This window comes from Lepidochelys olivacea (genome assembly GCF_965140295.1).
Source record: "Lepidochelys olivacea isolate rLepOli2 genome assembly, chromosome: 4".
Classification (NCBI taxonomy): domain Eukaryota; kingdom Metazoa; phylum Chordata; order Testudines; family Cheloniidae; genus Lepidochelys; species Lepidochelys olivacea.
In genome coordinates this window covers 126,486,182-126,498,314 of record NC_140414.1, presented here as the reverse complement: position 1 = coordinate 126,498,314, position 12,133 = coordinate 126,486,182, and the positions used below count along the sequence as shown (strand labels likewise).

Sequence of the window (12,133 nt, the reverse complement as noted above, 5' to 3'; positions counted from 1 at the left end):
ATAATTAGACACTTGGGCTGAAGTTCTTCAAGTTTGCAGGTTGCGATACCCAGCTGTGAAGTGAGGTGCATTAACTCCCGGATTGTTGCATCACTAGGTTAATACTTGAATCTGGAAACTTATTATAAATCTGGGGGAAATTACCTTTCTAATGACCTATGGCAAGACCTTCAACTTCTCATAATCTAGGAAGATTTCAAGGCTGACTGCTCTGTTCAGATATTCACAGTTCCCAGACTATATTAAAGGATGTAGCAGCATCATATCTTCTGAGCAGAAGATTTTTCAGGTTCCTAGAAACATAAATGAATAGTGAATCAAACCTATCTTATCTGGGGTGAAATTTTCAAAAGCACCCCAGTGGCTTAAGAACCTAAATTCCATTTTCAAATGGGACTTAGGCACTTCGGAACCCAAGTCTCATTGAAAGTCAATGGGATTTAGGAGCTCAAGTGCTTAAGAGCCAGATTTTTAAAGGTATTAAGTGTATAAAGATGCAGCTAGGTGCCCAATAAGATTTTCAAAAGCACCTAGGCTCTATTTTAATGGTGTTGATCCCATTAAATACAAAAGCGGTCATGATTATCTAGTGAATGTTATCACTCTACAATGCTTTATTACCACACTTCATTGCATACTTATATTTATCACATTCCAAGACCTGTATGAGTTTTCAAAACCAGGAACTTAAGCACTTAATACAGAAAATGTCTTCTAATACAAAAAAGTTTGTGGGTGGGTTTTTTAGTTAGTTCAGTTAGGCTAAATTCTGCCCTGACATGTCCATGTCCAATTCCATTGAAGAAAATGTGGTTGCACATGAGTCAACAAAAGTGAAATTTTGCCCACTGTTGTCTAGACAGGGCCATTAGCCTGTGGCACTGAAGTCCCATATACATTATGTACAATACAGAATATCAAGGAACATTAGGTGTTGTCTGACAAAACCAAAATGATATTTCTCTAGCTGCCTGGTAGGTTGTCACATGGCATTTTTCACAGGTACCCATGTTGCATTCTTATAATACTGATCAGGTGCCAGGTTTATTCTCCGAACGTTAAGCTCTGTTGCAAAGGTTCTTGCTCTCTGATAGAAGAAAAGAGACATCTCCCGATCCATAAGGAAATTGTGGTAGATTATTGCGAGCCTCGTGTAAATCTTCAGCTGAGCCTTTTTGTTGCCCAAGTCCATGGCAGCTGCAAGTGCCAAATGATAATATCCTGCTGCATCAAAAGGATCCTGAAATAAAAAGGAATATATGTTATATTAAGAAGTATACAAACCTGGTTTATTAGATATCAAAGCAAGAGATAATTTGGGTCCCAATTCTAAATGCTCTACTCAGGCAAAATTAAGGATTAGACACTTACGGACAGATTTTGTAAGGTACTTAGACCCCCTAAAGATGCAGATAGGTGCCTAGTGAGGTTTTTAAAACATCTAAGCAGGTTAGGCCCTGAGCTCCCACTCTATCCCTTAGATAGCTATTAACCATTCTCCTCTCTCCATATCTTTATTGAGATATTGCTGTATGGTCCATCCTTTTTTCTAATGCTTTCGCAGATATTTTACCTTCCCTATCTATAGGTTATTCTACACAATATCATTCAATTTCAATATATCAGTATTACTTTTTTTCTCTGTCTAATGTATGTAGAATTTTTTTTTAAAAACAATCTGGTTTGTGACTGTGACTGTACTATTTGTGACTGTGACTGTACTATTTGTGACTGTGACTGTGACTGTACTATTTGTGAAAAGTGCTGGATTGACGGCTGTGAAGACTGCAAACTTTGTTTATCCACAGAGCAGACAGTGGAACCACCTTCTCCATACTGCACCATGACTCTGCTTCAGACCAGAACAAGAGGGACCACCTCTGGGGAGGAGATGGCAGTTCAGGTTCCATGCTTATTTGGTCCCTGGTCTCTCCACTAAGAGCACCAATAGGTATGAGAGTTCATAAACAGTATGCTAGAAATCTGTCCTTGAGGAACTTGGGATGAACTTGTACCAAGTACTAGAAAGCTCTATATTCCATTAAAAATGCACTGAGCTCTCTAATCCCCACAGCTCTGAGCTATTCCACCCAAAATACATGGGTAGCAGGATTATCCAGGTGAAATGTCTGGGCTGACACATAAGCTGATGCAAATATATTTTCCACAGTTGTTATTTTAGTATCTCATTCTATTCCTTATTTCATGCTGCCCCTCACACTTGGGAAATGCTCCCTGTAAACATCCACAAAACTAATTCACTGTCTTCCTTCAGTCCTTCCTCAAAACTCTCTTTTTCCAGGATGCCTACAAAAAACTTGAGAATAGATAAGTTGCTGGCATGCCGAGACCACAGTCTATCGTGCTGACCAATATTATCTCATTGTGTCCCTGTATTCTCCCATCTCTGTCTGTCTCTATCCATTTGTTGCCTTTTCTCTCAAATGTAGTTTGTAAGATCTTTGGGGCAGGGACTTTGTTTTTGTTCTCTGTTTGTATAGGACCTAACATAATGGGATCCTTGTCCACAACTACAGCTCCTAGGTGCTACAGCAATCAAATCAATCAATAAAAATATTTCTCACCTTTAGGTCATAGAATATAATGTCTCCTAGGATTAGATACACTTTCACATAATACATTGATTCCTCATCAAATTCCAGAGGAGAGGAGCAAAGGGACAACGCTTTTAAGTAAAAGTGTTCAGCAAGTTCGCACTGACCCAGGCGATGATGGATAGTAGCCAGTCTGTGATATGCTATTCGTTCATTTAGCTGATTTCCTAATGAAATAACATGTGAATGAGGATACGATTTAAGAGACAATGAGGAGAAGATACATTCTCTCACATTGAGATATGTGAGGTGTTTTGCTTTAAGTATTATTTCTGTTCTACCTTTCCTTTTATTTAGTTCTGGTAATTAAACTTTATTCAATATAAAATCACTTTGCCTGACTAAACCCAAGGCCAAATACTGCAGTTCTGATTTCTAAGTAAGAGTTGCTGAATTTAAGTAGTTAGATATCTCTCCCCCCCACAACACTGCAGTATGATTGCCTTTAAAATATTTGAAAATAAAAATGATAGCAATTGCTCTCTTTCCTCTTTTCCAGCCTATGGAAGATATATATTGATTAGTTTTTAAGTTTATGCTTAAATATTTGGGTGTGAGAGTAGGTGTGTCATATGCCTTTGTGAGGACTCTAGCATCAAACAATGATTTTCTTAGTACTGGTTGGATAATCTAATATTTTATGGTTGGTGGTACTTTACCCCATATCAAAGGAGATAATCTCTGTTAGTAGGATCTCAGGTCTTGACTACATTCTTATCACTTGATGTGACTGACATAGCCTTAATTTCAACAACATTTTCCATCAAAAATTTTTACCAATTCCCCCCCTTTCCCCCAAAAATTCTGATCAAAGATTTTGTCAAAATTTTCTGTTCTTTCAACCAGCTCTAGAGTTGATCAGCGACGTTTAACAGTAGAAAAATATTAACAAGTTTCAGTAAGTCTGACATTACCAACATTTGGGGGGAAAGTAACAAATTTTGAAAAATATCCACAAATTCTTTATTGATTTTTTTATCAGCTCTATTCATCACTGAAGAAAGGAAGGAGTCAAAGTCACAGACAGTGCCCCAGATAGCTCTTTAAGGCTACTTCTAATTAATTAGTATTAATCACTCCGTCTTATGTGAAAGGAGGAGAGGAAGGATGATCCAGTGGTTGTGGCATTAGCCTGGGATTTGGCAGACCTAGGGTCTACCTCTGCTCTACCACAAACTCCCTGTGCTTCCTTGGGCAAGTCATTTAATCTCTTTGTGCCTCATTTCCCCACTTGTAAAATAGGGTAATAGCACTTCCCTACCTCATAGGTATCTTTTGAGTATAAATACATTAAAGATTGTGAGGCACTCAGACAATGGGGAACAAGGGACTTGAAAATTCTCAAGGAGAAATTACCCATAAACACAAGAATCTGGCAGATTCAGGTACACACTAAGAACTATATCTTGTGTCTCATGTTAACAGACTGCTCCATATTCTCTGGTCAGCATGGAAGGTGCAGCATGTCAGATCAAGTCTCCATTCCTCACATTTCTCATGTACAGTAAGTGAGACCTGGAGAGGGATAATGCTAACAATTGCTAGATTTCAGATGGACTCATCTGGAAATTGCCCCCTGAAACATGTAATCTCAGATCACTACTTACAGTTCTATGAACTAATTAAGAAAATGTTAGGCAGAACATTACCGGACTCAGCTAAGTTAAGAAATGTAACAAAAAACTAATAGAACTCAAGAACTGTCACCTGTTCCAGCTAGAGGGGATCCAAAAACAGAAGGGAAAATGGTATTGGCTTCCTAGCACACAGAACCTTGGCAAAAAGCATCACGAAATGCAAAGGAGGAAGTGACAACTCTTCTCTAGAATTCTGTCAATGATAATAGAAGTCTGACAGTCAGTAGTCTGTGAATATTAGCTTTACCTAACTTCACACTAAGTGTGAGGGATACTTGTGCATATTCCAGACTGTCCTCAGAATCCTGCAGATTTACCAGCAATTGCACTAGTTTGTTGCATAATCGGAGTTCTGCCTTTTTGTTTCCAGTCTTAATGGCAAGTGGAAGAGCCCTGTCCTGAAATAAGCACATGCATAAAAAGATCAGTTTGGTTATTGCTGAAGCCCAGAAAACATGTGTACTCATAACTGCTATGGCCCATATTCGTCTCACATTTAGCAAATTCTGTACTTTGCTTTATGCATATAAAAATGGGATTTGGCCCTATCAAAGTCAAAGGTTGCTTTGCAATTTACTTCAGTGAAACCAGGGATTTGAGAGAATTCAGAGTAGTAATATAGAACAGATTGTAAAGCTCTTTGGGGCAGGAACAGTCTGTTTGCACCGAGCACAATGGCGTCCATGACTGGGGCTGCTATGAGCACCACAATACAAATAATAAGTAACAATCACTAACCCTGTAGAATGACACTGCTTTTTCCTTCTCCCAGGTACCATTGAAAAATATGTCTCCTGCAGCTTCAAACAATTCCATTCCTAAGTTTGGATCCCCATTACAAAGAGCAGCATCTTGAGCAACCTAGGAAGAAAAATGCACATTCTGTTACGAAGTAATTTTTATTCATTCAGAACTAAAACCCCATAATGAAATGCATTGTATATGGGTTTTGGTACCTGCTGTACAACATTAGAAACCTTAGAGACAGCAATGTCTTCTTACGTCATCTTATCTCTCTCTTTTCACTGTAAGGCTGTTCAGTCCAATATACAGTATTCTTTAGTACTGTAGCATACATACTCAATAGCTACACCATATACACTTTAACAGCTAATCTAGATAGAAACAGGAATTGAAAATTGGATATTTCACAGAGTGAGGGTTTATAGCTCAGGTTTAAGTCTGTGGCCAAATGCTCTAATTATGTAGCTGAGTGAGGTTCCCTTAAAGTGAACAAAGAATTTGTCCCTCTGTCTTGCTGCTGGGAAATGAACTTATGCCATTTCAGACACAGTGCAATGTCAGGACACACTCAATAAAATGAAGGAATGCTGCCATGTACAGGATACTCAGTTATTGATCCCGAAGGATATAATTTACAAGACATAGTGGGAAAAAGCATGTGAATAAAGAAAATTAAGTATTCCTACTTTATCAATATTATAGCCATATATATCGCAATAGTACAGCAGAACCTTGCTAATTCATTCAGTGGCCATTGCAATGCAATGATTCTTGCCAATGATTAAATTGTGTGGACAGGCAAAAAAAGAGCACATACACTAAAAAGAGAATGCAACACCAACTGCACTTCATTAATTTGTTTGACAAGAGTAGCTTCATTTTAATTATGATCACAAAACTGTACAGTAAGTCTAAGCAGTATGAGACTTTCACTTCAATACTCTGCTCAGATGAAATACAGTATAAAGTGTGTGGATTCGTTTAGCGAAAATTAATAACACTGTAATGTATCTTTTCTAAAAAGTGTCAGTATTCTTGGTAACAGATTGTAAAGCTCTTTGGGGCATTCCAGAGAGGTGACTGAATGACTCACAGAGAATAGTATTCAATAAACACAGTCTCACTTTCTGCACATAGCGTGTCCATAGTCAAATTAGGGTTTCAAAGAAATCTCAGTCATATTTTAAAATTAATTCATTCCCAATAGGCTCATGCGCCTTGTTGTTCACTTTCTGCAAACTCTCTTAATAAGGTTTTATAACCCTTTTATTTAATTTCTGTTTTATTATGGTAGTTAGGGCCTATTACATACCCATAGTAAAAGACAATCCCAGCCTCCAAACATTTTATAATCTAAATAGATAAGAGAAGGGCTGCAAAAATGACCATAGAAGAGCTTCCATATGAGAAGAGATTAAAAACACTGGGACTGTTCAGATTAGAAAAGAGATGACGAAGGCTGGATATGATAGAGGTCTATAAAATCATGAATGATGTGGAGAAAGTGAATAAGGAAACGTTTTTTAATCCCTTCACATTATGTAAGAACCCAATGAAATGAATAAGCAGCAGATTTAAAAGATTTAAAAGGAAGTACTTCTTCACATAATGCTCAATCAACCCGTGGAACTCGTTGCCAGGGGATGTTGTGAAGGACACACCTATAACTGGATTCACAACAGAATTAGATAAGTTTATGGAGGATAGGTTCATCAAAGGTTATTAGTCAAGATGGTCAGGGACGCATCCCATGCTTTGGGTGTTCCTAATCCTCTGACTGTCAGATGCTGGGACTAGATGACAGGGATGGATCACTCAATAATTGCCCTGTTCTGTCCATTCCCTCTGAAGCATCTGGCATTGTTAGGGTGACCAGACCGCAAGTGTGAAAAATCGGGATGGGGATGGGGGATAATAGGAGCCTATATAAGAAAAGACCCCCAAAATCGGGACTGTCCCTATAAAATCGGGACTTCTGGTCACCCTAGGCATTGTCCAGTGTCTGAAGACAGGATACTGGGCTAGATGGACTATGGTGTGACCCAGCGTGATTATTCTTATGTTCTTATGAGCAGAGAAGTCATTCCCCAAATGATGTTTCATAGCCAAACAGCAAATCTAAAACAGAATTTTGCATAGACATGCTGATAGACCGGGGCGGGCAAATTTTTTGGCCTGAGGGCCGCAACGGGTTTCAGAAATTGTATGGAGGGCCAGTTAGGGGAGGGGGGCATGTCCCAGCCCCCCCCCCCCGGACTCTTGGCCCATCCAACCACCCCTGTTCCCTGATGGCCCCCCGGGACCCCTGCCCCATCCACCCCCCTCCGCTCCCTGTCCCCTGACCCTCCCTGCAACCCCCACCCCTGACTGCCCCCCACCGCCTCATCCAACCCCCCATCTCATTCTTGACTGACCCCTGCCCCCTCCAACCACCCCTTCTCCCTGTCCCCTGACTGCCCCCAGAACCCCTACCCCGACTGCCCCCTGCCGCCCCATCCAACCCCCGCCTCCTTCCTGACTGATCCCCAGGGACCCCTGCCTCCATTCAACCCCCCTGTTCCCCACCCTCTGACTGCCCTGCACCCTATCCACACCTACTACCCCGAACTCCCCTGCCCTCTATCCAACCCCTCCGCTCCCTGCCCCCTTACCGCGCTGCCTGGAGCACTGGTGGCTGGTGTTGCTACAGCCCCGCCCCCGGCTGGAGCCAGCCACACCACCGCGCAGCACAGAGCACCGGGTCAGGCTGGGCTGTGCAGCTGCACTGCCCCAGGAGCTCGCAGCCCTGCTGCCCAGAGCGTTGCACCAGCGGCAGAGTGAGCTGAGGCTGCAGGGGAAGGGGAACAGCCGGGGAGGGGCCGGGGGCTAGCCTCCCGGGCCAGGAGCTCAGGGGCCGGGCAGGAGGGTCCCGTGGGCCGATGTGGCCCGCGGGCCATAGTTTGTCCACCTCTGTGATAGACCTTTAACAAAGCAGCCCACATAATCAATTCAAAACAAGAGCTCTTTTGACTCATTATATTACAGACAGTTTCTCTTTTGCTACATCACCCATAATAATCCCATCTGTATCTCATTCATCATATTTTCACAGAGGTACAGTTATTTTAAAGCCTAGATAAAATTCAGCATACCTGAATATAAAGATCCACTAGCTCATTCTGCCTCAGAATGTAATAGATCTTTCCTGCCTGAAGCCAAGCATATGCCTCTTTCTCTTTCTTCTGAAGATCTATAAATATTCCAAGGCTTCTTTTGGTATATTCCAGAGCTGATCTGTAAGCCCTAGGAAAAAGTAGAAAGAAAGTAAATCCTAATAACTGAGTGCATATGTATAACTTTGTGATGCATATCTTCCTTGTGTAATAAAAAGTAGGTTAACTATTTTCTGTCAGATTTCAAAATGTCTTCTTTTTATGGTATAATTGGATAATATTTCCCAGATGTTTCTGGTAAATAACCAGCTTCTCACATTTTTCACCTCTTCCAGTTTGGTTTTGTTTGATTCCTTCATCTCTTTGCTTTGTTAAATTCCCAGTGTAATAAAGTAATATTTTAGGATAGTTTCTTCCAGATATGTCCTTTCTCATGAGCAGTATCAGAGACAGATTGAAATAACCTCTCCCAGGCCCTGAATCTGCTGTCATGATGGTTAGTTTCTACAATCCTTGTCATAGAGCATTATGGTGCATAAACAAGTTATTTTCTTTCCAGATGGCGCATTAAGTCACAAAAAATAAACCTGTTCTCACTATATCACCTTGAGCTGTAATCTAAGCAAGGTTAGGCCTGATCAGTACCTGTGTGAAAGACCTCTGAAGAAAACCCAGGTGCTTCTTAAGCTGATGTTACTAACTCAGTAGACGGCACTCTTCCCTTGGAGTCAGTGCTAGGACACTGCTCTTGAAAGAGATGTCTTTCTGATGAGAAGTATAACCTAGATTCTGATCATTTGTGCTCATAAATATCAACGTAACACTTTTCACTAGATGTGTAAGTGATCTTTCTCAGGAAGTCACATGAGAATATGCTCAAATTACAGAAGCAGTCATCCAGTCATCCTGACCACATTCATTCCCAATATATCCTTTCCCCTGAACACACAGCATAAGCATATCAAATAATACATTAAGAACTACATGGTATTACAATGAATCCTTAACACAAACTATTCAAACCGCAAAGAGGATCCCAAATATTAGCAATGCTTTAACAATACATACCCTGCTAATCAAATGTCTTTTCAAGGAGTATAAAGACATGCCATAAACTGCATAGGGCTCCAATCCTATGAAAAACCTTCTTGACCAAGCTTGGTTTAAAGCATTCTAGAGTCTCAAATAAATGACCTCCACTTAATCTGAGATGAAATAATCCTAATCAGAGGAATCAAAATGGAGGGGAAGAAACATCCAGACAATGCATCCAGCACAGATCTCAAAATCACTGAACAATTGCTCAGCAAGTGACATGTGCACAGCCTACCTCTTCCTCCGAGCCCCTGGGTAAAACACTTTTAATTATTATAGCTGTAGATAGACTCTTGCAGTCAGCTCCTTTGTTTTTTCTTTAGTTAAGCCAAATGAATATTACTCCTGGGGGAATTCAGCGCCACTACACAATGCAGAATTTTGCAGAAATTAACATTGTGTGCACAGAATTTCCTTCCTCCCACAGAAATGGGCTGCAATGCTGTTAGCCACCATGAGGGGCCACTGGACTCGGCTGGGGGGAAGGAGAGGGAGCTAGATCAGTGGTTTTCAAACTGTGGGTCGCGACCCAGTACTGGGTTGCGGAATGGAAGGCACTGGGTTGCAGCAGCTCTGGTCAGGACTACCAACTGGGCCGTTGAAAGTCCCGTCGGTGGTGCTGCCTGGCTAAGGCAAGCTAGTTCTCACCTGTTCTGACACCGCACTGCACCCCAGAAGCGGCCAGCAGCAGGTCCAGCTCCTAGGCGGGGGGGCCACAGGGCTCCACATGCTGCCCCCACCCCGAGCACTGGCTCCACACTCCCATTGGCTGGGAAACGGCCAATGGGAGCGGGGGGCGGTGCCTGTGGGCGAGAGCCACACGGAGCTGCTTGCACACCTCCGCCTAGGAGCCAGACCTGCTGCTGGCCACTTCCAGACACAGTGTGGTCCACGGTGCCAGGACAGGCAGGAAGCCTGCCTTAGCACCCCTGCTGCGCCGTTGACTAGGAGCCGCCCGAGGTAAACCTGTATCGCAATCCCCTGCCCCAGCCCTGAGCCCCCCCAAACCCGGAGCCCCTCCTGTACCCCAAACCCCTCATCCCCAGCCCAGAGCCCTGACCCCCTCCCACCCCCCACCCCCCTGCCCCAGCCCAGAACCCCCTCCCACACCATGAACCCCTCATTCCCGGCCACACCCCACAGCCCTCACCCCTGCATCCCAACCCTCTGTCCCATCCCTGAGCCCCTCCCACACTCCAAACCCCTCATCTCCAGCTCCGTTTTGTCACAGGCATCAACAATTTTCTTCAACTGGGTCACCAGAAAAAAAGTTTGAAAACCACTGAGTTAGAGGATTCCTAGCAGCTGCAGTCCCTAGCATGCCCTGAGGAAAGGACAGGGCAGTACTTAGGAAACTCCATGCAAGCCTGGGACTGAGCATCAGGCTGTTTCTCCCTCTGGATCCCTGGGCTCGGGGTGGGGGGGGGGAGGAACAGCAGAGAAACAGGAACTGGGATGTCATAGGGGTTTCTTTAACTCTCTATTCCTGGGGAAATTTGTTGTTTATGTCCATATTGTTACAGACATACTTGCTGATATTTTGAAATAAATTACCACAATAATTGAAACTGGTGTGATTATGTAGTGTTATTTTAATAAATAAAATTTGCAGAATTTTAAAATATTGTGCACAGAATTTTTAATTTTTTGGCACAGATTGCCCCCAGGAGAAGAATGTGAAGCTCCTGGAAATGAAAGCTAGATGGCAGTGGCCAAAACCTGGCACTATACAAGTGTCCACATATTTTATCTATTCATGTCAGTTCTGACCAGCCATGCCTTCTAGGAATTGAGGCTTTCCTTGGTACAGACAGCTAATTGCACTATGTTTTGCTGTGGTTTTATTATGTGGACCCTTCACATATAACTCAGGACCAAATACAGCTGGCCAGGTGCTGTGGAGATAAAGAGGGAGGTAGGGAAAGGAATTAGTCTCCACAGGCCACAGCGCAGCCATGTAGACACTCTGCAGTGGTTATTTTTTCCCAGTGACTGATGTGGAGCACTTACATGGCTTCTCCCCCAGTGAGGGAATGGAAGGCTCCTCACATAGGCAGATCCTTAGCTCAGCCCCTGGCTTGCCCACACTCACCTCTCTCCTGGCTCCTCTGTGCTACTACCTAGGGGATATATGTGTAAGAGGACTATCCTTTGCCAGGGCTGCATGACTCACTTGGATCCAGCCTCCCACACTTGCGCAGTGGAACTATGCTGGTTCTGCTGCTCAAAGGCCATCAACAGCCACAGAGAAGGGGACAGGATTTGCCCCTAAATAAAATAGTTTTTCTAGATGTCCTCTCACAATTAGGCTTGTGACATTACACTCATTTCACTGGGGATGCAAGCCTGATACAAACCCAGGAAGTGTAATAACCCACTCTATCAGTGGCATCTGATTTCAAGTTTCAGGTAACTGGAGCACCAGAATCACTAATGCAGACAATAAAGTGAGAAGTTTGATCCTGATGTCCTGTGGTCAACACTCAGGGTGATGTACTCTGAACAAAGAAGCACCAAGCATAGCTGCATCCAAAAAATATTTGAATCACTTCTGACTGGCAATACGGAACTTTGCAGGTGTCCGCAGTATACATGTAAAACCACAGACAGGAAGAGTATTATAACAGAAGGATAGATAACCGTGGGGATATGCAGCCATTCAAGAGAGTCTCAGTTCAGTTTCTAGTGGAAAAGGTTTCCACATATTAACTGTGATGGTGACTTTTGTTAACATCGGTCATTGTCACAGCAGTGACACCAATGCGGCAAATTTTCAGAAGAGTTCAGCTTGTGGGGGGCTGCTGAGGATGGCCCCAACGATGAGTGCTGAGCATTGGAAAATCTGGCCTGGAGGTCATTGGAAAAGCCGCACCAATTAAACTCTCGTCTG

General features: G+C 42.8%; 1 protein-coding gene across 2 annotated transcripts in view; it reads right to left on the bottom strand.

Annotated features, from left to right (window-relative positions):
- Window positions 1-582: 582 nt before the first annotated feature.
- The window catches only part of SH3TC1 (SH3 domain and tetratricopeptide repeats 1), a 51,168-nt gene continuing 39,617 nt past the window's right edge, over window positions 583-12,133 (bottom strand). For both annotated transcript variants that reach the window (XM_084625859.1, XM_084625860.1), the window contains 5 exons: window positions 8,128-8,278; window positions 4,991-5,113; window positions 4,500-4,650; window positions 2,586-2,782; window positions 583-1,240 (listed from right to left, as the gene is read on the bottom strand). In XM_084625859.1, coding sequence (XP_084481985.1) covers window positions 983-1,240; window positions 2,586-2,782; window positions 4,500-4,650; window positions 4,991-5,113; window positions 8,128-8,278 — 880 coding nt within the window. In that variant the 3' untranslated portion in view covers window positions 583-982. The remainder of the gene's footprint in view (window positions 1,241-2,585; window positions 2,783-4,499; window positions 4,651-4,990; window positions 5,114-8,127; window positions 8,279-12,133) is intronic.